The sequence below is a fragment of the Nothobranchius furzeri genome, chromosome 7, assembly GCF_043380555.1.
Source record: "Nothobranchius furzeri strain GRZ-AD chromosome 7, NfurGRZ-RIMD1, whole genome shotgun sequence".
NCBI lineage: Eukaryota > Metazoa > Chordata > Actinopteri > Cyprinodontiformes > Nothobranchiidae > Nothobranchius > Nothobranchius furzeri.
The window spans coordinates 64,672,242-64,699,936 of NC_091747.1; the positions used below are offsets into that span (position 1 = coordinate 64,672,242).

A 27,695-nucleotide genomic window follows, 5' to 3' on the forward strand; every position below is an offset into this window, starting at 1 on the left:
CACTAGTACATGAGGGTACACACTAGTACATGAGGGTACACACTAGTATACACAGGACTACACACTAGTACATGAGGGTACACTCTAGTTTACACATGTGCTACACATGATTACACACTAGTACATGAGGGTAAACACTAGTATACACAGGACTACACACTAGTACATGAGGGTACACACTAGTATACACAGGACTACACACTAGTACATGAGGGTACACTCTAGTTTACACATGATTACACACTAGTACATGAGAGTACACACTAGTTTACACATGTGCTACACATGATTACACACTAGTACATGAGAGTACACACTAGTTTACACATGTGCTACACATGATTACACACTAGTACATGAGGGTAAACACTAGTATACACAGGACTACACACTAGTACATGAGGGTACACACTAGTATACACAGGACTACACACTAGTACATGAGGGTACACACTAGTATACACAGGACTACACTAGTACATGAGAGTACACACTAGTTTACACATGTGCTACACACGATTACACACTAGTACACGAGGGTACACACTAGTACATGAGAGTGCACACTAGTCTACCTATGTGCTACACACGAGGGTACACACTAGTATACACAGGACTACACACTAGTACATGAGGGTACACACTAGTACATGAGGGTACACACTAGTATACACATGATTACACACTAGTACATGAGGGTACACACTAGTATACACAGGACTACACACTAGTACATGAGGGTACACACTAGTACATGAGGGTACACACTAGTATACACATGATTACACACTAGTACATGAGGGTACACACTAGTATACACAGGACTACACACTAATACATGAGGGTACACACTAGTACATGAGGGTACACACTAGTATACACATGATTACACACTAGTACATGAGGGTACACACTAGTACATGAGGGTACACACTAGTATACACAGGACTACACACTAGTACATGAGGGTATACACTAGTACACAAGGGTATATACTAGTATACACATGTGCTACACATGATTACACACTAGTGCTCGAGGGTACACACTAGTATACACATAATTACACACTAGTACATGAGGGTACACACTAGTATACACATGATTACACACTAGTACATGAGGGTACACACTAGTATACACAGGACTACACACTAGTACATGAGGGTATACACTAGTACACAAGGGTATATACTAGTATACACACGTGCTACACATGATTACACACTAGTACATGAGGGTACACACTAGTATACACATGATTACACACTAGTACATGAGGGTATACACAGGACTACACAGAATAACCCTAATGCCCTCCCCAGGACAAGACCATGCTGTGCCACGTCCACAAGCCCCGCTGTCTCCCTTTCAGCGGCGACAGGTCTTCCAGCTGCTCTCCATCCTCCACTCCCGGTCCGATCTCTGACCCGGTGCCTTTCCGTGACCCGTATGATTCGGAGTTGCGCTGCTTTGCGGTTTTCCGGCGGGTTTTTGTTCAGCGGGATGAGGCGCGGCAGATCGCTGCCGTGGTGCAGCGTGGCGAGAGGCAGCACACGTTCCGGGTTGGAAGTCTGCTGTTCCGGGCTGTCGGAAGGCTGCTGCCACAGCAGATGAGCTCCTTCCACAACCAGATGGCCATCTTCCCTGTTGGTTACCATGCCAACCGCTTCTACTGGAGCATGCGCCACAGCAACAGGTGATGAGTCTCGTCTTTGATTTAGTGGTAAAACTGAAGCCAGGAAGACATCCTGGTGTCTTGGTTTGGTTCTGATGGGTAGTTAGTAGGGCTGAACAATACATCGCAAATGTAGGGTTGTTGCTTTTAAGCATAATATATTACCTTTACTTATATTCTATATAAATATAGAGTATCACTCTGGTTGGTCTTTGAATGTTAATCAGAAGATTGTAGGATTCTTTTGCTTTTTCAGGGATCAAACACACTTCGTATTAATTCAGACAGTCAGGTTTATAAAAAGTAAGAATGTCTTTTCTAAACAATTAAAAACATGACAACAACAACACTTTATGTGATGAATGGATCTAAGTGGATGGACTGTGAGGTGTGAGGATGTGTGAATGTGATGTTAGCAGAACCTTCGTATCTGGAGAAACTGAGTGGGAGTGAATTTGGTCTGATAGAAGGCCCCCATGGTAGATCCGGAATGTTGAGGTCCGGGTACCCCAGAGGTACTGAAGTCCATAGAAGCAACCGCAGTGCCGACTAGACCGGTCTTGGGATGTCTTCAGGTCACGACAGTTGTTATTTGCGTCTTAGGAATAACTCTTAAGAAGTTGAAGTTGGTTCAGCTTTATTCTGAAGGAACCGTTTGCGGTCAGCTGTAGTTTGAACAGGTTTTTGACAGCTTGTCAAAAGATGCTCTAGGTTGAAGAGGTTTTGCCTCGGATGGCCGGTCCGAAGCTTTCTCAAGAACTCACAAGAACAAGAACTGACTCATGGTGAAGTGAGCTCTGTTTTAATAATCGTCATATTTTGATTTACTTACAAATCACAATTTGATATGTAAAAAGGGTTTTACCAACAAACCTCAGAAAACACGCCATGCGTCCGATACAGGAGTTCTGATTTGTGGAACAGAAAGCGATGTGTCAGGATATTAGCTTAACCTTGTCATCGTCACGTGTCTGAGTGTGTGAGCTGTCGGTGATAGTGATTCACTTGTTAAATCGAACTTTACTGATCATAACAGAATAATATTCATTTCAACCTCAGTAATTTAAGCACAGATTAATCAAAACATTGTTGTTATTATTCTTCAACCATATGATTATTTAATGATTATTTAACTTATGAGTTGTAAAAGTTCATCTTTCATGAGAGTGAGCAATCCTGCAGTCTTATCAAATGAAGGCTTTGTTTGGCAGCATAGGCTGACATCTTGTTCCCCCTGAAATGTCAGCAAGCACTGCAGTGCCCTTCTGGCTTGTTGGAAGATAGGATGTAAAATCCACCTTAGAGGATGAAATTAGGTCTGTAGGTGACCGGTGGCATGTAGGTCAATATGTAGGTGAAAACTGACCATTTCTGCACGTTACACAAATGTATCGTCATCGCGCAACACGCATATCGCAGAAAATGCATTAAAACCGCAATAAATGGTCAGCTCAAATGTGACAACATGCAACACATAATGCATTTTGTCAATCAAACAGAAGCATGAAGTTCTTGACAAATCTTCAACCATTCGGCCAATCGGGTGGGTTCTTATAGGTTAGATGCCACCCCTAAGCAGACGGCGCGTAATCTGGATGGCTAGCAAACACCTGAGTTAGCGTAGAGATCGTTGCTATGGCTGAGCGTCACTCATGTTTGAAACGGTATTCTTTGGTTACAAGACAGATGATGTTCAACAAACACAAGCACGTCGCTAGACATGCCGACAACCACGAGGTGAAACAAGACATATCTTCGTTGTCACCCCCAAACCACTGTACGGACTCCAGAAAGCTAGTGTTAGCAAACCCAAAGTCTCTGCCGTTGGGACAAGTAGGACAACAGCCTACCAGATGTCCATCTATCAGGGTTTGTTGGACCTCCTTATGAGAAACTGTCAAAGAAATGATGGATGCACCTTCCTGTTATTGGGCTAAAGCTATGATTCCGATGAACACAAGGAGCTTCGGAACTGAGCAGCTGGTCGGTAGGAGTAGTAACTGTTCAGCTCTAGATGTTCTGCAGCGTAGTCCTGGTGTTTGAAGTAGCTCCAACATATTCAAATTAATCATGTTTTGCTAAACATGCTAATGCTTGGCTTCCTTTGCTGTGTTGATACTAATGATCGAGGATGGAGTGGTGTGTCTGAGGTATAAATACACACAGGGTTCCCGCGGGGTCTTACGCAATCTTAAAGAGCAAGTCACCCTTTGCTGATAAACCATATAAATGAGTGTAATCGAGCTGCAGACACGTGTACTCAATAATTATATCTTGGTTAAAACTAAAATATTCTGCCTAAAACTGCCAGTGTGGCGCCCTCTTCAGGTAAAACCTCTGCACAGCATTTAAATATAAATCTGCCATTGCTATTGGCTAAGAAGTACACTATGATGTTATCTGGTACGTTATGATGCCACAATGTCATTGTGAGCCTGTGTGGGTGCTTGTTAGCGGCTCCGCCCTCTCGGTCTGCCAGGCAACAGCATTTGTCCCACAGGAAGTGGGAGTGGAATAAGACTCTGGTAGGGGGTGACTTGCTCTTTAAAGCTCTTTAAGTTTAGGAATCTGAAATAATTCCTTTAAAATTCTTGAAGTTTGACGAGTGGTTGTTAACATTAGTGCAGAGAACGCCCTATCCCCTCTCGTCTTTAGCCGAGCTCCAGGAGCCATCAGCAGCAACCGGCTCTCAGAGCGGACCGGCTCCATCAGATGAGCTGGAGCCGGTCCATGCAAAGCCATTAAAAGCCCACAGGCAGCCAGAACAGGAGTGATGTGATCAAACCAGACACCTGGCTGCTGTACCCAGCCCTACTGTGTTATGGATCTGCTGGTAGGGCTGTGACGACGTAGGTACTAATGCTTTCATAAGTGGTCCTGAGAAGTCCTGAATGTATCTTGGTGAAACCTGTAGGAACCTTGTTCACAGAGATGAAAGACGAGTCCTGCAGACTTAAGTATTTGTTCACTCATTGTGCTCATCACGGTATTAATCACTGTTATCCCAAGTTTTCCTAACATCACGCAGGTAACAGGTGAGGGAGGGTTCCTCATTAAACATCAGTCCAGTTATCCCATCCTGCTTCAGTAGACCCATGAAGGTCTGTGCTGGGCTGGGATCAGGGTCAGAACTGGAAGTGATGATGTTCTTCCTGCAGACGCTGTAAGTACGTGTGCTCCATCGAGGAGGAGGAGGGTCGGCCGCTCTTCAAGGTCAAGGTGGTGGAGAAAGGCCACGAGGACGTGGTCCTGACTGGAGCCACGCCCAAAGGTACAGACCATGTGGCCTGTGGGCAGGTGAGGAAAGGTTCACCAGGCTGATGTGTGTGTGTGTGTGTAGCTGTGTGGGACCAGATTCTGGAACCAGTGGCCCAGATGAGGAGCTCCAGTGGGACTCTGAAGTTGTTTCCAGTTTACCTGAAAGGAGAAGATCTGTTTGGTCTGACGTCATCTGCAGTGACCCGGATCATTGAGTCTGTATGTTAGACACACAAATGTACACACACACACTCACACACTCACATTGACCCTGTGTGTGTGTGTGTGTGTAGTTGCCCGGTGTGGAGACCTGTGAGCGTTACACCTTCCGCTACGGCAGGAACCCGCTCATGGAGTGGCCTCTGGCCTTCAACCCATCAGGCTCGGCTCGTTCCGAACCCAAAGCCTGCCAGGCCAAGAGGTAACCTTGTTACCATGGTTACCTGGTTTCTGTTAGCTGGATGGGAAGGATCCAGACTGCCAGCAGCAGGCTTCTGTCTGATGATGATGGTGTCCATTTCAGGCCCTACCTGCTGACCAGCGTCGCCCCCAGGTGTCAGGGTTCTGTCGGCTCCATCGTGGGTCTCGTCCCCGGCGTCCTCTCGCTGTCTCCAGGAGAGTCTGTGGCTGGCGCCCATCAGGGCCGCCACTCCAAGTCAGCGCAGTACCGCCGCATGAAGGCTGAGTGGAAGAGCAACGTGTACCTGGCCAGGTCACGCATCCAGGTGAGACTGCTGCTGCCGCCGGGTATCGAGGGCTCCTAAAAGGTTTATGTTGATGTGAATGAAACATCTGATGGTCTCATTCTTGCAAACTTGTGAATGGAACAGTTTCCGTTCTGGTTTCCGAGGAAGGAGGAGTGATCATCTGGTTCACCATCTGTTAGTAGGTCACGAGTCGCTGTGGGAGCGCGGCGCCACGGCGTGGTTGGCACCGCGGCAGGAGCACCTAGAGCAGCCTTTCCTTGTCTAGAGCTGTGTGTGAGCTGCCTTCTGTTGAAGTTAGAGAAGAAGAGTAAACTCTTGGTCTGAGCGAGGCTGTGATAAGGCCACTCCTGCAGAGCCACAGTTAGCTTCAGCCGCCAACTACAGCCCTGTTAAACGAGAGAAACAAGCACGCACCACCCAGGTTCCAGGATGTGTTCTGGTGAAGTCCAGACCGATCTGCAGACCGGTCCGGTCCTTTTCTTCCCTGTTCGTCTGCTGCCCTTTACAAGCAGCCGGTCTTTGCCACACTGACTTCTCTTCTGACACTTCTAGTCGTCCCCGTTTTCACACCCTCGGAGTTTGCAGGTGTGAAAAAATAGACATGTCTACTTATGAAATGGTGTTTGTTCTTCTGTGCCAGCGGTTTGCTCGTTCTTCCTGTGAAAAATAGCTTTGTTTGATAGTTGATTAGTTAATTGCGGTAAAGTCTTAATTTTATTTTGGAAGGTCTTCAAAAATCTTGAAAATCTCCTAAATGTAATGATGACATGCATACATGTCAAACGTACACCTGTCTGTGCTCTGCTAAAGGGACTGGGTCTGTACGCCACCAGAGACATTGAGAAGTGCACCATGGTCATCGAGTACATCGGTACCATCATCAGGAGTGAGGTGGCCAATCGCAAAGAGAGGCTGTATGAGTCCCAGGTAACACTCACACCTGGTTCACACACACACACACACACACACACCTGTTTCACACACACACACACATACACATACACACACCTGGTTCATACACACACACATACACACATACACACACACATACACACACCTGGTTCATACACACACACACACACACACATACACACACCTGGTTCATACACACATACACACCTGGTTCACACACACACACACACACACATACACACACACCTGGTTCACACACACACACACACACATACACACACACCTGGTACACACACACACACACACACACACCTGGTTCACACACACACAAACACACCTGGTTCACACACACACACACACATACACATACACACACACACACACACACACCTGGTTCACACACACACAAACACACCTGGTTCACACACACACACACACATACACATACACACACACACACACACACACACACACACACCTGGTTCACACACACACAAACACACCTGGTTCACACACACACACACACACATACACATACACACACACACACACACACACACACCTGGTTCACACAAACACACACACCTGGTTCACACACACACACACACACACACACACACACACCTGTTTCACACACACACACACACACACACATACACACACACACATACACACACCTGGTTCATACACACACACACACATACACACACACACACACACATACACACACCTGGTTCATACACACATACACACACATACACACACCTGGTTCACACACACACACATACACACCTGGTTCACACACACACACACACATACACACACACCTGGTTCATACACACACACACACACACCTGGTTCACACACACACACACACACACACACACACACACACACACCTGGTTCACACACACATACACACACACCTGGTTCATACACACACACACCTGGTTCACACACACACACACACACACACACACCTGGCTCTCTCACAAGCACACACTGTGGAGTAGCAGTAGTAAGTGAAGTTTCTTTTTAAAGATTTTGTCACAAAAAGTCAAATCAAAATTAAAAGATGATTAAAATCCTGATACCGATGAAGAAAAACAAAATAATTAAATAAAAGGGTCTTCAGCTTAAAAGTGTCCAGACTGTCAACGCTGCGTAAGGATAAAGGAAGATCATTCCAAAGTCTGGAAGGAGCGGTCACCTGGACTTTTGTATCTGGTCTCTGGAACTTCTAGAAGGTTGTGGTGGGTGGACCTGAGGGCTCGGGGTGGAGCATAAAGCCTGGTTTATGCTTCTCCGTCTGCGTCAGTGCGGAGACACTCAACGCCGTTATCCGTCCTTGCGTAGGGCTCCGGCAGGCACGCAAGTACGTACGGAGTCGAGCCCACTTTTGTAAACATCCGTCGAACAAGACGGATTACGCAAGCTTGTGATTGGTCAGGATGCCGCTATTGTTTACAGCGCCGCCATTGCAAAGTGAGCCGAGGATAACTAGCGGCAGACACGGAGAAGCTTGAAGAATACCTCGTGAAAAAACTCTAAAAATATGAACGTTTAATTCTCCCGTGACTGGAGGAGTGAAAAGATGCGCAGCAAGCGTTTTATTTGTGGACGGAAACGACAGGAAACGTGGGTTTAGAGGTGGGGAGCGCATGAAGCGGTGGAGGAGAAATATGTCAGTGTTAAAAGTCTCTTATATACACAAAAAACACAATATAAACACACGATCCTGGACCGATACATGACAGGATACCACAGAACAGCGCTACGCCCTCTGTGGTCCTGCCGGGGAATTGCTTTGCAACGCTCTCCAGGAGACGGAGAAGTATGAGAGCAAAACGCTTCCGTCAATCCGTGCGTGTCTGTCCCTTACGGAGCTGACGGAGAAGCATGAACCAGGCTTAGGGCTTTAACAGGTCAGTGATATAGGGAGGAGCTTGAGCATGTAGAGCCCTGAAAGTTCTAGTCAGGACTCTAAAGTTAACGGGTAACCAGTGCAGAGACACCAGAACAGGAGTGATGTGTGCTCTTCTGTTTGCTCCAGTTAGGAGCCTCGCTGCAGAGTTCTGGTCCAACTGAGGGCGGTCAAGGGCTTTTAGTTAAAACATGTGAAGAGTGTGTTACAGTCATCTAGACGGGAGGAGGTAAAGGCATGGAGAACCATTTCAGGTTCATGTTTGGACACCAACCTTCTCAGTTTGGAGATATTTCTTAAATGATAAAAACTGTTTCAGACCAACGTTGTTGAGTGGCCTTCAAGAGACACTGATTGGTCGAAAACACCCAAATTCCTTCAGTTTGACTTGACAGCAGAGGATAAATGACCAAGTTTTAGACTAATCAGGGAAGCATGCTCTCAGGGGCGACGATCAGACATTCAGTCAACTTTATTGTATTTATCCTAGTGGATCTATAATTAAACGGGTAAACTAGTAGTAGCACGTCCAACGTCAAAGAGAATAAAAAGTCATTATCAGGAGAGGGAGAATGTTTAAGTGGTTAGCAGCAGTGTGCTAGTCGATGGCCCCCTCCATGAGGCCACCACAGCTCAGCAGAACGTCATTGTAGCTTCTTCTGGGGAGAAAAACACTTAGAGAGAAAATAAAGTTAACAGCTGAAATAGCAGGAAATAATACAGTTAAAGAGCAGATTGTAGAAGAAAGCAGTAGAGTGTGAAAAGTGGTCAGTGTGTCCTCCAGCAGTCTAAGCCTATAGCAGCATAACTACAGAGTTAACTCTGGATAACCTAGCCTTTTAGATGGAGGCATGTTGGAGGCAAGACGAGTGTACCGAGTGCACCCCCCATCCCTCTAGAAACAGATTAGAAACTAGAAAGGGAACCAACTCAGTTTAGTACAAAACTAGCGGTAAATGAAAACATCTAAACAGGAAGAAAGAAAGAAACGATTTGGCCAAATCATTGAGAAAAAAATCCAAATCAAAATTGTGGCCAGCCATGCTTGCGACCCTCTAACTACCTGAGCATTCATTTGGCTTCATGTGCAGTTCTGGAGCTGCAGTACAGTATGTATATATATATATATATATATATATATATATATATATATATATATATATATACACACATATATATATATATATACACACACATAGAGTCGGAGTACCCGGCCCGGAGGGTTACCGGGGTCCCACCCTGGAGCCAGGCCTGGGGTTGGGGCCCGTGAGCGAGCGCCTGGTGGCCGGGCTTTCGCCCATGGGGCCCGGCCGGGCCCAGCCCGAACCGGATACATGGGCTCGTCCAACTGTGGACCCACCACCCGCAGGAGGAACATGAAGGGTCCGGTGCAATGCGAATCGGGTGGCAGACCAAGGCGGGAGCCTTGGCGGTCCAATCCCCGGACAAGAAAACTAGTTTTTGGGACATGGAATGTCACCTCGCTGGCGGGGAAGGAGCCGGAGCTTGTGGCAGAGGTTGAGCGGTACCGGCTAGATATAGTCGGACTCACCTCGACACATTGCATTGGCTCTGGAACCCGAGACCTGGAGAGGGGTTGGACACTCTACTTTGCTGGAGTTGCTCCGGGTGAGAGGCGGAGGGCTGGGGTTGGCTTTTTGTTAGCCCCGAGACTCTCTACCTGTGTGTTGGGGTTTACCCCGGGGGACAAGAGGGTAGCTTCCTTGCGCCTTCGGGTCGGGGAACGGGTCCTGACTGTTTGTGCTTATGGGCCAAATATCAGTTCAGAGTACCCACCCTTTTTGGAGTCCCTGGGACGAGTGCTAGATAGTGCTCCATCAGGGGACTCCATTGTCCTGCTGGGGGACTTCAATGCTCACGTGGGCAATGACAGCTTGACCTGGAGGGGTGTGATTGGGAGGAACGGCCCACCTAATCTGAACTCGAGCGGTGTTTTGTTATTGGACTTCTGTGCAAGCCGCAGTTTGGCCATAACGAACACCATGTTCGAACATAAGGATGCCCACCGGTACACTTGGTACCAGGGCAGCCTAGGTCACAGGTCGATGATAGATTTTGTAGTCGTATCATCTGACCTGCGGCCGTATGTTTTGGACACCCGAGTGAAGAGAGGGGCGGAGCTGTCAACTGATCACCACCTGGTGGTGAGTTGGATCAGATGGCAAGGGAACATGCCACGTAGACCTGGCAGACCCAAACGCATAGTGAGGGTCTGCTGGGAACGCCTGGCAGAAGAACCTGTCAAGACGGTCTTCAACTCCCACCTCCGGCAGAGCTTTGACCACATCCCGAGAGCAGTGGGGGACATTGAGTCCGAGTGGGCCTTGTTCCACTCTGCGATTGTCGAGGCGGCTGTTGCTAGCTGTGGTCGTAAGGTGGTCGGTGCCAGTCGTGGTGGCAACCCCCGTACCCGCTGGTGGACACCAGAGGTTCGGGGAGCCGTCAGGCTGAAGAAGGAGGCCTACAGGGCGTGGCTGGTCTGTGGGTCTCCGGAGGCAGCAGACAGGTACCGGATAGCCAAAATCTCGGGCATGGGAGGAGTTTGGTGAGGACATGGAGAAAGACTATCGATCGGCTCCAAAGAGGTTCTGGCAAACTGTCCGGCGCCTCAGGAGAGGAAGGCAGCAACTCGCTCACACTGTTTACAGTGGGGATGGGGAGCTGCTGACGTCAACTGAGGCTATAGTCGGTCGGTGGAAGGAATATTTTGAGGAGCTCCTCAATCCCACCAATGCGCATTCCGAGGAGGAACCAGAGCTGGGAGGCCTGGGGATGGACTGTCCGATCTCGGGGGCAGAAGTTGCTGAGGTAGTCAAACAACTACACAGCGGCGGAGCCCCGGGGGCGGATGAGGTTCGTCCTGGGTATCTCAAGGCTATGGATGTTGTAGGGCTGTCATGGTTGACACGTCTCTACAACATTGCGTGGTCATCGGGGGCAGTTCCTAGGGAGTGGCAGACCGGGGTGGTGGTCCCCATCTTTAAGAAGGGTGACCTGAGGGTGTGTTCCAACTATAGGGGGATCACACTCCTCAGCCTCCCTGGAAAGGTCTACTCCAAGGTACTGGAGAGGAGGGTCTGATCGATAGTTGAATCTCAGATAGAGGAGGAGCAATGTGGTTTTCGTCCTGGCCGTGGAACTGTGGACCAGCTCTATACCCTTGCAAGGGTGATGGAGGGGGCATGGGAGTTTGCCCAACCAATCCACATGTGCTTTGTGGATTTGGAGAAGGCTTATGACCGTGTCCCCAGGGGCACCCTGTGGGGGACGCTCCAGGAGTATGGGGTGGGTGGCTTTCTGTTAAGGGCCATTCAGTCCCTTTACCAGAGGAGCGTGAGTTTGGTCCGCATAGCCGGTAGTAAGTCGGACCTGTTCCCAGTGAGGGTTGGACTCCGCCAGGGCTGCCCTTTGTCACCGGTTCTGTTCATCACTTTTATGGACAGAATTTCTAGACGCAGCCGTGGTGTGGAGTGTGTCGAGTTTGGTGGCAGGAGAATCTCGTCTCTGCTTTTTGCGGATGATGTGGTCCTCCTAGCTTCATCCAGCTCTGACCTTCAGCTCTTGCTGGGTAGGTTCGCGGCCGAATGTGAAGCGGCTGGGATGAGGATCAGCACCTCCAAATCTGAGACCATGGTTCTCGACCGGAAAAGGGTGGCTTGCCACCTCCGGGTCGGGGGAGAGGTCCTACCTCAAGTGGAGGAGTTTAAGTATCTCGGGGTCTTGTTCACGAGTGAGGGTAGGAGGGATCGGGAGATCGACAGGCGGATTGGTTCGGCGTCTGCAGTGATGCGGACGCTGAGCCGATCTGTCGTGGGGAAGAGGGAGCTGAGCCAGAAAGCCAGGCTCTCGATTTACCGGTCGATCTACGTCCCAATCCTCACCTATGGTCATGAGCTTTGGGTAATGACCGAAAGAACGAGATTGCGGATACAAGCGGCCGAAATGAGTTTCCTCCGTAGGGTGGCCGGGCTCAGCCTTAGAGATAGGGTGAGGAGCTCGGACATTCGGGAGGGACTCTGAGTAGAACCGCTGCTCCTCCGGATCGAAAGGAGCCAGTTGAGGTGGTTTGGGCATCTGGTCAGGATGCCTCCTGGACGCCTCCCCGGGGAGGTGTTTCGGGCATGTCCTGCCGGCAGAAGGCCCCCGGGTCGACCCAGGACACGTTGGAGAGGTTACATCTCCAATCTGGTCCGGGAACGCCTTGGGGTCCTGCCGGAGGAGCTGGTGGACAAGGCCGGGGAGAGGACGGCCTGGAGCTCACTAATTGGGATGCTGCCCCCGCGACCCGGACCCGGATAAGTGGAGGAAGACGACGACGATTTGTAAAATAAAACACTATATTGTATTCATAATGTTGAACTCCTCTTTGAGCACATCCCTTGAAGGATCATAGGTATTAGCAACACCTGTGAAATTGTATTTGCAGGAAATAAGTGTGTCCCGTTTATTGAAGTATTTTGTGTTTAGAGTTTTTGACGTCCTGTCCATGCGTAGTTCAGTTACGCTCATAGCTGCTAGCCAAAACTCTGGAGTTAAAAGTTTTCTGGCCTTACTGAAATACCTGTCTGTACTTACTTGATTGATGGTAGTTTTACTTTCTATTAGACTCCAAATGTAATCATTTGGCACGTTTCTTATTTATAATTTGTAAGAATGTAATCGGTGATATTAGCATTAGCATTCCTATGGGTTTTTCCATGTATATTAGCATTGCGCTAACCACTCGCTGCCAAATTGCAGCCTTTGCTATTAGAAAATCTCCTTTTGTCACATCGCAATTTAATTGCACATGCAATTAATCGTTCAGCCCTAATATACATGCAGCTCTGTGCTAAAAGTGTATTTTCAAAGAGGTAATGATGGATTTCTTTGTAAAAGTTGTCCATCTTTCCAACAGAAACATTTGCCTGGACCAACGTAACGTGATAACAACGTAACGTGATTACGTAATTCCGTAAGGTTCATGTTCAGCCAATCAACTACTTAGACGTCATCGGCAGTCGATGGACCCCGAGCCAATTTTGCACCCGAGCAGATCTTGTACCGACACCGCATTGTGGGGGCTTGGTCAGCACAATGCTGTTGATGTTTACATCTACCAGCCACTAGAGGGCACTGTTGTGTTAAAGTTTGCTCAGCAAGGCGAAGCAGCTGATTCTGAGCCCAGAAGATGTTCCTGCTGTAAAATAAACGTAATCGTAGAAACGAGTCCTTATCCTGTACAATGTGTCTGAACGTGCTGCTGGGTTAGGGCGGTGAACCGACATCCCAGCGGCTGGAAGATTAGTCCTGTTGGTGCAAGACCACCTCTGAACGCCAGAGTGTTCGCATTCCATAGTCAACCATTAAGAACCATGCTACTTTGGACCATTCAAGATGTTTCCAGGCCGGCTTACAGGGAGGGAGTTCACTCCTTTGTTAGATGGTGTGATGACACGACAACAGCTGATGATTGGTTTTAGGAAGAAAAACAAACCTCTCCTGTGGTCATCAAAGGCCAACCTGTTGAGCCCTAACCCATACAAACATCTGGGTGCACCTTGAACGGTGATGCGTTTGAAGAGGACCAGTCCTTTCACACAAGCGTGTATTATGGGGTGTTGTGTGATGCTTTTATCATGGTTGTGGTTTATAGCAGTCTGGTGGTTGTTTTTATATGTCCATGGCAACTCGGTTCCCCCTTGGTGATTAATAAAGCCAACCTTAAAGAAGGTGAATGGCATCTTCAGCGTACTCAGGTCTGCTCTGGGGTTAGGGTTTATGGAGCTCTGCCCTTAAAGCAGCTGAACAGCAGAATGTCGTCTGCATAGAAGTGATGAGAGACGTTCTGTCCAGGAGGGTGTGTAGTAGAACGGGTTGGAGGACCCAATAGGAGGCGCACTTGAGCTGGTGATCAGACACACCTCCTGAGTACAGGACATGAGGAGATGTGAGACGGCGCAGCCTGGTGATAAAACCCCTGAACCCAGACCCTGGTTCTGATGCCTCTAGGGTCCAACCCAGAGCTGAACTCTGACGTTGTGTTTGTAGAACCGCGGCGTGTACATGTTCCGGATCGACAACGACTACGTGATAGACGCCACCATCACTGGAGGACCAGCCAGGTGAGACATGCTCTCCAGACTGAGCTGTTAGAGCAAGATGCAGACACCTGAGGGGGGGCGGGTTTGTTTGTGATTGACAGGTACATCAACCACTCGTGTGCTCCCAACTGCATCACTGAGGTGGTGACCGTGGAGCGGGAGAACAAGATCATCATCAGCTCTTGCAGACGCATCCAGAGAGGAGAGGAGGTAAGATCAATTCATCAGCCAATCAATCACCGATCTCTACGTCTATGATGTCACTCATTGTGTTGGCTCCGCCCCCACAGCTGTGCTATGACTACAAGTTTGACCTGGAGGATGACCAGCACAAGATCCCGTGTCACTGTGGAGCCATGAACTGCCGTAAATGGATGAACTGATCACGCCTCCCTCTCTGTGCTGAGGCAGGTCGATCGCCCCCCTTTTTGGGCGGAGCTAATATTGTATCATCAAACCAATCAGATGTTAATGACAGGTGGGGTGGGGCTGCAGAAGAGGCTGGTCCTCGGTGTAATTAAGTGTAAATGTGAGATAACCGAATGTTTGATTTGCACTAAAACACACAAGTACACACACTTGATCCCCCCCCCCCCCACCATGTTTATCATTTCCTGTAAAATAAGATTTTTTTTGTATTTATTACTGAATGAAGCTATTTTCTAAGGCAGCGTGTAAATACCTGTACCATAGAAGAAGAGTTTAGAGATCACACCCCTTCCTGTGCCGCGCCGTGATTGGACGAGCATGGCCGTGTACATAGGAGTTTTATTCAGGCTCTGCTGGTTTTGTTTTTCTATTATTGGATGTAAACTAAGTGAAGCCTGGTTTTGGGCCTTTCTGTGGGAATTATGGTGCGTCTGATTCAGAATCATTTACAGAAAATAAATTTTACAACTTGAAGCTGTTCTCTCATCATTCAGCTGCTAAAGCGTGTAGGACAACACCGCTCTGGAACGTTACACGCTTTATTCCAAACTAACACACCTGATCTGAGTCTGGTTGCTTCCTGAGATCAGCAAACGAGTACAAAGGTGAGGAGGTAGGCGGATGGAGGGAGGTCTGGTCAGTCCAGGTGCTCCTCAGCTGCCAGAAACAACAAAACGGGCAGGAGACGCTCCTCTAGTCCACAAACACGTCTGAGGTTTGGCTGGTTGTCATGGTAATCAGCAGCATCACACAGGAGACAAACACATTCTGTTAGACGAAGGTCGCTCGCCTCATTTTGGGCCCAACCCCAACACTCGCTCCTGCACCCTTCAACAGCAGACTCCAGTCCAGAAGTGTAGGGCGTTCCGGTCCTGGGTTTGGAAGTGGATCTGCACTCGCCCGAGTTCGTTTCAGGATGATGTTGCAGACTCCGGTTTCACGTGAGCTGCAGCGACCGTAGACTCACGCCCTACTACGCACCTCGCTGATGGCCGCAGAGCGAGGATTGGTCCCAGATCAGACATATGACCTTTGACCTCTGCTGCTGTACAGGAAATGGAAACTGCAGAACCTCGGCCAGATTAGTTTGACTGTTTAGAATCCCTGAAGCGCTCCGTCCCGACGGAGCTAAATCCTGACACATCCTGGTTTTCACATCAGCAACAAACAAAATTACTCAAAAAACATCAAAGAGGAAAAAGGCAGATCAGGTCATGTGACCCCTCCTCTGTGTGCTGGTGACCGGAGTCCAGGTGAAACGGAACAGCGAGGGGTCGAAGGTCCAGGTCATGTCCTAGTCTCTTTAGAGGTCAGGTCTACGTTTGTCACCATGGTGACGGGTGAGGAGACCAGCGGGGTGGGCGGGCCTTGGATGGAGGCGTGCCGCCGGATCTGGGAGATCCTCTCCTCCACGCAGCCGGCTGACAGACGGGCCTCGGCGTCGTGGTCCCAGCAGTCCTCCACCGTCTCGCAGAACTGAGCCAGGCCCTGCAGACAGGAGGTCCAGAACTCTTCAGAACCTGCTCCAGGGCTGCCTCGTGTGACCTGAGGCCCAGCTGAAGTGGCGCGGTACCGGTACAAACTAACTGGGTTGGAACTGCAGGTACTCACGTCATGTTTCAGCCAGACTTCTTTAATGGTTGGTCTCATCTTCTTGTGGACCACAACCTCCTGCAGGTCCTCCAGGGTCGGATGCTGACCCACCACCACCTCAAACGGCAGCAGGTACTCATCGACTGGACCTGAACACACCAGAACCAGGGTTCTACTGAACCTGGAGAACAAAACTTTCCCTCTAATGGGTCCAGAGAGCTGATGTTCTGAACCTGGAGAACCTCAGGCATAGCTCTGGAGCGTTCTACCCAAACAGAACCTGACATTCTTTACCGTCAGCAGCATGGCAGCGGGTCAGAACCTCCCACAGAACCAGTCCCAGGGCGTACATGTCGATCCGCAGGAAGGCGTCTCTCTGGAAGTTGATGGCTCCTTCCAACACCTCTGGAGCCATGTAGCGCCTAGTGCCCACCTGCACTGACCCACACACCTGTGTCAGCCCAGACCGGCACCCAGGGCTCACCTGAAGATCCAGACACCTGCTCACCTGTCCATGAGTCTCTCCAGGTGGTTCCCCTGCTTCAAAGCCAATAGCCAGGCCAAAGTCGGCGATGACGGCGGTGAGGTCTGAACGCAGGATGATGTTCTTACTCTTGAAGTCCCTGAAGAACAAACAGTATCAGATGGTCTCCTAACATCCAGGAGCAGCACGCTTCTCTAGCTGATGGTGGAAGAGGTCCACCTGTGAGCGATGGCCGGTTTGTGTCCGTGTCCCTTCAGTCGGGGGACGTCCTCATGAAGGTATGCCAGACCGCGGGCCATGGACTCCGTTATAAGACACAGCTCGGTCCAGCTGACCACGTTCCCCTTCAGGAAGTCCGACAGAGAGCCCTGCAGGGACAGCAAGGTTCTGCGGTCATCAGTCCGGCGCACGTGGTCGGACAGGGAAAGCAAAATGGGACGTGGCCATCCTCACCTTTTCATGGAACTCTGTGATGAGCCAAAGCTCCGCCTCCAGGTGAGTCCCTCCCTGCTGCCCCCGTCTCTCTGCTCCCAGAAACCTCAGAATGTTCTCATGTCTCATTCCTGGAGTCAGGAACACGTCCCTCTCGTTCTGCCATGACTCCTTGTTCTGGGAGGGGGTAAAGGGTGTTCAGACACTCCCACTGGAGGAGGGGCCTGAAAGGAAACATCGCCTCACCTGGATGGGGAAGATCTTCACAGCCACAAACTCGTTCAGGACCTGGGCCTTCCAGACGCATCCAAAGCGCCCCCTAGCTTTCACCTCCAGCAGCTGCAGGGGCTTCAGAGCCAGCAGAGGGGAGGCCAAGGGAGGACCAGGATCCTGGAGGAGAGGAAGAAGGGACTTCAGTATCAGAACCAGGAATACCACCTCCTCAGGAGGACAGAAAAGCTGAGATCAAACAGCTGATTGGTTCCTCAGACCCACACCAGCTGGTGCGCTGACCACACCATGAGAAGTACCTCAGAGACGTCCACGTGTCCGTAAGGAGGCTTCCGGTGTTGATATAACCAGACGGTAACGAGCAGACCCACGAGCAGCGTGATGACTAGCAGCAGGCAGTAAATCAGCAGGTGTAACGGGCCGGTACCACCGGGCCGGGCCCTGATGACTGAAACGCAGGCACACGGTCAGAACAGGGTCCTGGAGACGCCATCCTCCGGGTACCGGCGATGACGTCATCCTCCCGGTACCGGCGATGACGCCATCCTCCAGGACCTCTATCCGCACCTGGTTTTATTCTCACACACTTGCTACAGGCTCACCTGGGCGGCTCCGGTCAGGCAGGTAAGTGAAGTTCTCGTTACAGAAGTTTCCTTCACAGCAGCAGAAGAAAACCTGAGGACTTTCCTCTGTCACCACACACTCCTGCCTGAAGGACACACACACACACCAACACTCTAGTACTGTGTTGATCTGTGTGTGTGTGTGTGTGTGTGTGTGGTACCTGTTATAGCAGTTGAAGTCATCTAACCAGCATCCTCTCTTGAGCAGCTCGATGGATCCAGACTCATTCCTCCAGGAGGAGAAGCAGTGGGAGTGTTTGTCCTCCTCGGCTTCGCAGCGCTCCACTCCGCTCTGATTGGTCTTCTCTGTCTCATAGTTTATGTTGTAGTACACACACTCCCTAGTGCCCTCCCCACCATGTCTCAGCCCTGTAGCACACACACACACACACACACACACCTATCTATCACAATGAGGACCCTCTGTTGACTTCCATACATGTTAATGACTCCACCGTGCCTAACCCATACCCATACCCTAAACTCACACCAGACCTCTAACTGGTGAAGGAAGCTTCTAAAAAATAAGTGAGGATCAAAATATGTCCTCACTTCGTATAGAAAATGGTCCTCAGTATGTAGTAAGTACAAGAACACACACACACACCTCAGAAAGGGTGTGGTCAGACAGTTTTCTGCTTCAGCGTCCCAGAGGGGACAGAAGGACCAGCTGGTTACGTCTTTGTCTCGTTTCACAACAATACGACTGAGTGAACCTGAACGCATCACCGTCCACAGGCCCGCCCCCGTCTTCCACCAGCAGCTGTTGCTGAGAAGAACCGCTGACAGCTGGAGGACCGTGGGAACAGCTCAGCCACATTCAGACACACACACGTCTGTGTGCCTGGCTGTGACCTCTGACCCCTGGTGGCCTCTGCTTGCTGCTGCAGCCATGAGTCAAATGCTAATACAGAGAGCAACACTTTATGATGCAAAACACCGGTGCTGAGTCTTTGTGCTGATAGGGTCAGAGGTCACACTCATCCATATTCATGTCGATGAACACTCATTCATTCATTCGTGCAAACCAACAGCAGACTCCACCCCCATACATCAAGCCCCACCCACACACCATGTCTGATGGCTGCAGGTCGGCCATGTCCTCTAGAGTCCTGGAACTCCCCAAAGCCCTTTACAACCGCGGACCTTCACACTGATGGGATGAGCTACGGCAGCTTCCCTGGGACACAACCAGCAGGTGTTACTGGGCGGGGCTAAACTCACGACTAAACCCACAAAGTACAAAGTGCCCTTCAGCTGACCGGAGGGTTGTTGGTTCAAACCCAGACTCCACCACTTCAAGTCCACCACGTGACTATAGCAGGTTCCAGATCAGAGCCGTTCTGGAGGGCCGGTACCCAGCACGTTTTAGTGGTTTCTCTGCTCCAGCACACCTGTGCAGCAGCTCATCGGGCTCTGCAGTAGCCTGTTAATCACCTGCCGACTGAAACCAGGTGTGCTGAACAGGGAAAACACTAAAACATGCTGGGTACCGGCCCTCCAGATTAAATCTCAACTCTAGGGTCATGTGATGTCACAGCGGATACTCTGTGGGTCAGTTCAGACAAGCAGTAGTAGCAGGTGCACGCACGTGCACAAGCGCTACTGATAGATCAACAGAAAGACAATGGAGCGTGCATGTGCACGTGCTCACCTGCAGACATCTGACCCGCTAGAACCAGAACCAGAACCACGCACTGGGAGTTCCGTGGGTTCTAGAGTCGTCTGGTCCACCAAACCTGCCCAGAAGCCCGTTAGGTACCGGTTCCTGCCCACCTGCACAACCAGCTCACCTGCACACAGAGTCCCCAGCGGCACCAGAACCGAAACCAGAAGCAGACCACAGCTCAGCCTGGACACACACATCTCTGACTGGACCCGGTCTCTCTGCAGAATGTTTAAGATCCGGTACCCGGGATTCTGGACCGTTAAGTCTTCCAGCCTCAACCTTCCGAACAGGGACCCAGGTCCGGAGAGTCCCCCCCGGCCCAGTCTGGACCTCACCACTGCTTTGTACTTCTCCCGGTTCTTGTCCGGTTCTCCGGACCACGGTGCTTCTCCCTCCGCCTCCTCCTGCTGACTCCCACCTCCGAGTCCGGGTCCGGTGGATATGGGGTTTGGGGTGGGGGGACTTTCAAAATAAATCTCTCTCCCTCCCTCCCTCCCCTCTCTCTCCCTCCCCCCCCCCCCCCTCTCTCCCTCCCTCCCCCTCTCTCTCTCTCCCTCCCTCCCTCCCTCCCCTCTCTCTCTCTCCCTCCCTCTCTCTCCCTCCCTCTCCCCCCTCTCTCTCCCTCCCTCTCTCTCCCTCCCCCTCTCTCTCTCTCCCTCCCTCCCTCTCCCTCCCTCTCCCCCCCCCCTCTCTCTCTCTCACACACACACACACACACACACACACACACACACACACACACACACACACACACACACACACACACACACACACACACACACACACACACACACACACACACACAGAGATGAAAACACTGCACATCGTTGTTTAATTTCTTTATTAATTTGATCAAAAACAAACTGAAATCTGATCAACGTGGAACCAGAACCCGTCCCAGTTCTGGTTCGGCCCAAACAGAACCTGATGTGTAAACACAAACACAACATCATGTTCAGATAGCTGATGGATCCCACCCTAACCAGGAGAACATGGAGGTTCTGCTGCTTTGGTTCTAGGTTCAAAGTCGGATCAGAACCCTCATCACCATGACAAAAGCTTTCCTTTAGCCTCACCTCAACATCCAACTTCACTGATTGGTTGACTGTGGTTCAGGTACGGTTCTTCTGCAGGACTCTGTCCTCCAGCTGTGCAACACGCCTCAACATCTGGTCATACACCTGACGGATGGAGGGGGGGGGGTTCAGATGGAGGCGGAGCTTCTGCTTAAAGCTAGAAGTCTTCATGATTTACTCCTGCAGACGCTGAACAGCTGGAATAACTCACTCACTCACTCACACACACACACACAGGCCCGTGTACCTGCGTGGCTGCTGGGTCTGGGGTGGCGATCAGCTGTGGTTCTGGAGCTTTCTTCACCACATCAAAGAATGAAACTCCAGACTCTGCCACCAAGCCTGAAAACAAGCAGTCAGAGTGACGTGTCGGCCAATAAGAGCAGAGCTGTTGTAGTTACAGCTGATCCAGATGGACCTGGCTCTGTTCAACGGTTTCACACCAAGCAGACCCAGATCTCAAGGTGGGACGATTGACCAGCACCAGAACACAGCATACTATGCTGGTTTGAACAGCAGGGAAGTAAGTGAGCAGTTTCACATTAGCAGGAATTTGTATTGGTTGATACGTAAGCAAGTTGAATAATATAAGAATTTCAAGAAGTAAGAAATTATGTATTTGTTAGCTCAAAATAAACATGATAATAAGGGGCAGCCACACACTTTACTAGCCTGGTCAGCCAGACTCCTCCTCTGTTTGCTTCTGCACAGAGAAAGAGTCTGGGAACGCATTTAGGGTTAACGGCGTTACTAACAGCGTTTAGGGTTAACAGCGTTAATAACAGTGTTAATAACAGAGTTTAGGTGTAACAGCATTTAGGTATAATGGCGTTTCTACTAACAGCATTTAGGTCTAATGGTGTTGCTAATGGCGATTAGGTATAACGGCATTACTAACAGCATTTACTTATAACGGCCTTACTAATGGCGATTAGGTAAAACGGTGTTACTAACAGCATTTAGGTATAACAGCATTACTAATGGCGATTAGGTATAACGGCATTACTAACAGCATTTAGGTATAACGGCGTTATTAACAACATTTATGTGTAACGGCGTTACCAACGGCATTTAGTTATAATGGTGTTACTAACACCATTTAGGTATAATGGTGTCCCTAGCAGCATTTAGATATAACGGTGTTACTAACAGCATTTAGGTATAACGGTGTTGCTAACAGCATTTAGTTATAACGGTGTTACTAACAGCATTTAGGTATAACAGCGTTACTAACAGCATTTAGGTATAACGGTGTTGCTAACAGCATTTAGTAATAACGGTGTTACTAACAGCATTTAGGTATAACAGCGTTACTAACAGCATTTAGGTATAACGGTGTTACTAACAGCATTTAGGTATAACCGCGTTACTAATGGTGATTAGGTATAACGGCATTACTAACAGCATTTAGTTATAATGGCGTTACTAATGGCAATTATGTATAACAGCATTACTAACAGCATTTAGTTATAATGGTGTTACTAACACCATTTAGGTATAATGGTGTCCCTAGCAGCATTTAGATATAACGGTGTTACTAACAGCATTTAGGTATAACGGTGTTACTAACAGCATTTAGGTATAAAGGTGTTACTAACAGCAATTAGGTATAACGGCATTACTACTAACAGCATTTAGGTATAATAGCGTTACTAACAGCATTTAGGTATAACGGTGTTACTAACAGCATTTAAGTATAACGTGTTACTAACAGCATTTAGGTATAACAGTGTCACTAACACCATTTAGGTATAACAGCTTTACTAACAACATTTAGGTATAACAGCTTTACTAACAACATTTAGGTATAACAGTGTTACTAACGGCATTTAGGTATAACAGTGTTACTAACAGCATTTAGGTCTAACGATGTTACTAATAGCGATTAGGTATAATGGCGTTACTAACATCATTTACTTATAACGGTGTTACTAATAGCGATTAGGTATAACGGCGTTACTAACAACATTTACTTATAACGGTGTTACTAATAGCGATTAGGTATAACGGTGTTACTAATAGCATTTAGGCATAACATCATTACTAATAGTGATTAGGTATAACGGCATTACTAACAGCATTTATGTATAACGGCATTACTAATGGCATTTAGGTATAACGGCATTACTAACAGCATTTATGTATAACGGCATTACTAACAGCATTTATGTATAACGGCGTTACTAACAGCATTTAGGTATAATGGTGTTACTAACAGCATTTAGTAATAACGGTGTTACTAACTGCGATTAGGTATAACGGTGTTATTAACAGCATTTAGGTGTAACGGCATTACTGACGGCGATTAGGTATAACGGCGTTACTAACAACATTTAGTTATAACGGCGTTACTAACAGCATTTAGTTAAAACGGCGTTACTAACAGCATTTAGTTAAAATGGCGTTACTAACAGCATTTAGTTAAAACGGCGTTACTAACAGCATTTAGTTAAAACGGCGTTACTAACAGCATTTAGTTATAATGGCGTTACTAACAGCATTTAGTTATAACGGCGTTACTAACAGCATTTAGTTATAATGGCGTTAATAATGGCGATTAGGTATAACGGCGTTACTGACAGCAGTTAGGTATAGCGTGTTACTAACGGCATTTAGGTATAACGGGTCTGTACCAGAACCTTTGGATGGGTAAATTACCGTGCAGCGCCCTGTAGGCCGACCCCAGGCAGGCCGAGTTGGACAGATCCATGGTGTAAACCGGAGCGCTGAACACATCAGCCAGAACCTGACCAGAAGAAAAATAGAACCGGTTTGAGTAAATGGATAACGGTTCTGGTCCTGATGGATCAGAACCAGTAAAAAACAAATCAAGAACTTTTGTCTTATAGAGAAGAACCTAACCTGCAGCAGTTCTCTATTGGATGAAGCTCCTCCAGTCGCTAAAACCCGGGTTCCTGCAGCTGCAACACAAACGGAGCCAGATTCCTCTCAGAAGGTCCATGTCTTTATTTAATGGAGTCTTTAGGAGGCTCAAGCTCTAGGTAAATGTTTCCCAATACCCTCTACTGACAAAGTCCACCAGGACCTGAAACATGTCTTACTGATGGAGTACCCGAGCCGCTCAGCATGAAGCCTTCTGGACAGGAACTGACCCTCTACCAGAGCCCGGAGCTCCACCTGAGGACTCCAATGGGACACCTGTGGATGGGTTGGACAGGTGAGACAGTTCATAGACAGGTGAGAGAGGATTCAGCTGAAATGGGACACAGAGGACCAACCTCAAAGTTATCCGAGTCAAAACGATGAACACCACTGGCAGGAGGGGTTATCTCCTGACTGTCAAAATAAAAGCCTGGAAGACAGATAGACTGTCAGGAAAGGGGGAGTGGTGAGGGAAAGGTAGGCAGAGCTAATCTGACCGATGTTTCCGTTGTTTCCTGGCGAAGTCTCTCTCAAAGTGGCTGAAAAATGTTCCCATGTTCCCCCGCTGCATTGGTTCTTGATCCGTTCTCGCGTTAGCGATCCGTTCTTGAAACTGTTGAAGAAACAAGACCAGAAACATCTCAGAAAATCTGAGAACATGGACCTTAAACCCTGGTTCTGGTTCTGTTGGACCTTCTACAGAACTACAACTTCCAGTTTAAAATGCAGCGTTCACAGTCAGAAGAATATGGGAGTTCCCTCTAACCCAGCAGAACCGGATGTGATGTTCTGGTTGTGTGTGGGTACCACAGCAGGGCCATGTACGCCTCCAGGTCAACCGGATTACAGAAGATGTGGCCCTCGAGCGCTGGGCGAGGCTCCTGGATCGACAGAAAGACGGTGTCACTCGTCCCCAAACTCACCTGCAGAGACGGACCCAGTCTGAGGACAGCACTGATGAAACAAACTAGACCTAATGGACCTGAGACAACCAGGACTTACAGCCATGTCTCCCTGCTGGAGCCTCATTCCTGCCAGAGACGCTAAAGAAGAAACAGAAAAGTTTTCTTAAGATTTTGTCGCGCCCGAGCGGGTGTCCACCATGGACAAACTCCAGAGGACGCCCGAGCTGAAGTCCACCATGGACAAACTCCAGAGGACGTCCGTCCGAGCGGGAGTCCACCAGAGACCAACTCCAGAGGACACCCCAGCGGGAGTCCACCATGGACAAACTCCAGAGGACGTCCGTCCGAGCGGGAGTCCACCAGAGACTAACTCTAGAGGACATCCGAGCGGGAGTCCACCAGGGACCAACTCCAGAGGACACCCGAGCTGAAGTCCACCATGGACAAACTCCAGAGGACGTCCGTCCGAGCGGGAGTCCACCAGAGACTAACTCTAGAGGACATCCGAGCGGGAGTCCATCAGGGACCAACTCCAGAGGACACCCCAGTGGGAGTCCACCATGGACTAACTCCAGAGGACGCCCGAGCTGAAGTCCACCATGGACAAACTCCAGAGGACGTCCGTCCGAGCGGGAGTCCACCAGGGACCAACTCCAGATTGACATCCGCGCGGGAGTCCACCAGGGACCAACTCCAGAGGACACCCCAGCGGGAGTCCACCATGGACCAACACCAGAGGACGCCCGAGCTGAAGTCCACCATGGACAAACTCCAGAGGACGTCCGTCCGAGCGGGAGTCCACCAGGGACCAACTGCAGAGGACACCCCAGCGGGAGTCCATCATGGACTAACTCCAGAGGACGCCCGAGCTGAAGTCCACCATGGACAAACTCCAGAGGACGTCCGTCCGAGCGGGAGTCCACCAGAGACTAACTCTAGAGGACATCCGAGTGGGAGTCTAACAGGGACCAACTCCAGATTGACATCCGCGCGGGAGTCCACCAGGGACCAACTCCAGAGGACACCCCAGCGGGAGTCCACCATGGACTAACTCCAGAGGACACCCGAGCGGGAGTCCACCATGGACTAACTCCAGAGGACACCCGAGCGGGAGTCCACCATGGACTAACTCGAGAGGACACCCCAGCGGGAGTCCACCAGGGACTAACTCCAGAGGACATCCGAGTGGGAGTCTAACAGGGACCAACTCCAGATTGACATCCGCGTGGGAGTCCACCAGGGACCAACACCAGAGGACATCAGAGCGGGAGTCCACCATGAACCAGGGGTCAAAGGTCAACAGACCTCAGAGAGAGTGGGTGAGTGAGTGAGCGTGTGTGTGTGTGTGTACAAGTGATAATGCTGCAGGATTTCATAATGTTATCTTCTCAGCAGCAGCACTGCAGGTGCTCTCCATGCCCAGCAGGTGTGTAAGCCAGGTCCTTAGTCAGCTTAAAGCTGCACACATTTTCTGCTACGTTTTCTTTCATGAATCCCAACGTTTGCGTGGAAAGTTGCTTACGCAGTTTTCCGACCCCGTTTTGTGCGTAAGCTAGCTTGATGAATGAGGCCGCAGGTCTTTCGTCTGAGCAGCAGATAGAGGTAATTAGGTTTATGTAGTTGAAGGACATGTTGGTGTGTCCTTTGAGTATGGTGGACTGTCTTGTTGACGGACATCCGCAGTGGCGAGTATGTCATGTTGGTTGTTGTCCAATAGCATGTGGAGACAGTTTGAAAGACATCTGTAGATCCCACCCCACGCCTGAGCTCCAGTATCATTGTGTTAGTTTTATTGTTCTTGTGAAGGCTTTGTACTTTGATCTGTGGACAGGGTCGGGGTTCTTCTCCGTCTACGGGTCAGGGCCAGACTGTGTTTTCACATTTATGGGATGGTTTGCCAGGCTAGCTCTGTGTGGTCAGTCCACTGGGCTCTCTGCTGCTAAAACAGAAATAAGGCGATGATCCAGAATAATCAGAAGAACCACAGCGCCACCTGGTGTCCACAGGCCAGATGGACAGAAAGATCCAGGCTTCCAGTTCAATAAGGATCAGATCTTACCCACCTGGATTATCACCAGTGAACGCCACAACGCTGCAGTTTTCAGAGAAACCATATCGATGCACAAAGTAGTTGGAGACAGGACCCTGGAACACCACACAGGACCAGTTTGAACCAGTAGATATGAATAAGAAGCAATCTGGATAGACCAGTTTTGACCAGTCTTACCAATACAGATGTGGATGGCACTGGGAGCCCCAGCAGGCGACCCAGATGAGGAGCGGTGGCTTCCAGGCAGACCTCAGACCAGCGTTTGGTCCTGATGTCCAACAAATTCATCCCAGAACCTAAACAGGGATCAGGATGATGTCATCAATGAGCTGACCAATCAGCTGACTCGTGTGTTTATCAAATAGCCAACCATCGCTGTAGTCGATGGAGGCGAAACCACCGAGGAAGAGTGAGGCTGCGAAGCTGCTGACCAATGAGATCCTCTGAAACCACACACACTGATGAAGGGTGAGACAACACCTGAGACATCAGGCAGGTAGTGACCTCTGACCTCGGTACACCAGAACCGGGCCGATCTGCTCTGATACAGTTTGCAGATCTGGTTTCCTGTGAAACGCTGAAGACACAGAATGGACCTGGGATCAAACACAGAGACTTCGGAGACAAAGGACAGGCGGACAGGTGCTGAGCAGGACCTCATAGGCTCTGGACCCGGTGACCTGTGCCAGCCTCAGAGCGCCCCCTGTTGCCACCTCCAGGTTCTGACATTGATAGCT

General features: G+C 49.4%; 3 protein-coding genes across 3 annotated transcripts in view; 1 reads left to right on the top strand and 2 right to left on the bottom strand.

Moving 5' to 3' along the window:
* Positions 1-15,486, top strand: part of kmt2ca (lysine (K)-specific methyltransferase 2Ca) — a 99,654-nt gene extending 84,168 nt beyond the window's left edge. Inside the window, exons 68-76 of the mRNA XM_054736189.2 lie at positions 1,326-1,699; positions 4,837-4,949; positions 5,019-5,155; positions 5,230-5,357; positions 5,460-5,661; positions 6,454-6,570; positions 14,531-14,604; positions 14,685-14,793; positions 14,874-15,486. Coding sequence (XP_054592164.2) covers positions 1,326-1,699; positions 4,837-4,949; positions 5,019-5,155; positions 5,230-5,357; positions 5,460-5,661; positions 6,454-6,570; positions 14,531-14,604; positions 14,685-14,793; positions 14,874-14,966 — 1,347 coding nt within the window. The 3' untranslated portion in view covers positions 14,967-15,486. The remainder of the gene's footprint in view (positions 1-1,325; positions 1,700-4,836; positions 4,950-5,018; positions 5,156-5,229; positions 5,358-5,459; positions 5,662-6,453; positions 6,571-14,530; positions 14,605-14,684; positions 14,794-14,873) is intronic.
* Positions 15,487-16,106: 620 nt separating this feature from the next.
* Positions 16,107-20,527, bottom strand: LOC107373611 (activin receptor type-2B). Its single transcript, XM_054736199.2, has 11 exons — positions 20,169-20,527; positions 18,537-18,744; positions 18,355-18,461; positions 18,052-18,200; positions 17,768-17,911; positions 17,543-17,698; positions 17,309-17,457; positions 17,114-17,228; positions 16,900-17,038; positions 16,624-16,754; positions 16,107-16,500 (listed from the first exon to the last, which is right to left on the bottom strand). Exons 1-11 carry the CDS (start codon positions 20,239-20,241, stop codon positions 16,300-16,302), a joined length of 1,572 nt encoding a protein of 523 aa, XP_054592174.1. The 5' UTR covers positions 20,242-20,527; the 3' UTR covers positions 16,107-16,299.
* A 343-nt stretch (positions 20,528-20,870) lies between these two features.
* Positions 20,871-27,695, bottom strand: part of xylb (xylulokinase homolog (H. influenzae)) — an 8,122-nt gene continuing 1,297 nt past the window's right edge. Inside the window, exons 6-20 of the mRNA XM_015941753.3 lie at positions 27,615-27,695; positions 27,470-27,535; positions 27,329-27,401; positions 27,136-27,254; positions 26,972-27,053; positions 25,006-25,046; positions 24,811-24,926; positions 24,501-24,616; positions 24,360-24,433; positions 24,183-24,279; positions 23,983-24,041; positions 23,779-23,866; positions 21,368-21,462; positions 21,121-21,225; positions 20,871-20,968 (exon numbers count right to left, since the gene is read on the bottom strand). The exon at positions 27,615-27,695 is cut by the window's right edge and continues 48 nt beyond it. Coding sequence (XP_015797239.1) covers positions 21,157-21,225; positions 21,368-21,462; positions 23,779-23,866; positions 23,983-24,041; positions 24,183-24,279; positions 24,360-24,433; positions 24,501-24,616; positions 24,811-24,926; positions 25,006-25,046; positions 26,972-27,053; positions 27,136-27,254; positions 27,329-27,401; positions 27,470-27,535; positions 27,615-27,695 — 1,176 coding nt within the window. The 3' untranslated portion in view covers positions 20,871-20,968; positions 21,121-21,156. The remainder of the gene's footprint in view (positions 20,969-21,120; positions 21,226-21,367; positions 21,463-23,778; positions 23,867-23,982; positions 24,042-24,182; positions 24,280-24,359; positions 24,434-24,500; positions 24,617-24,810; positions 24,927-25,005; positions 25,047-26,971; positions 27,054-27,135; positions 27,255-27,328; positions 27,402-27,469; positions 27,536-27,614) is intronic.

Excerpts from the sequence above, each read along its gene's own strand:
- LOC107373611 (XM_054736199.2), bottom strand. The coding sequence starts at position 20,241 with ATGTGTGTGTCCAGGCTGAGCTGTGGTCTGCTTCTGGTTTCGGTTCTG. Across the intron at positions 18,745-20,168 it reads GCTGGGGACTCTGTGTGCAG|GGCTGAGACATGGTGGGGAG; the intron begins GTGAGCTGGTTG and ends TGTGTGCTACAG. Across the intron at positions 17,039-17,113 it reads CTGGAGAGACTCATGGACAG|GTGGGCACTAGGCGCTACAT; the intron begins GTGAGCAGGTGT and ends GGGTCAGTGCAG.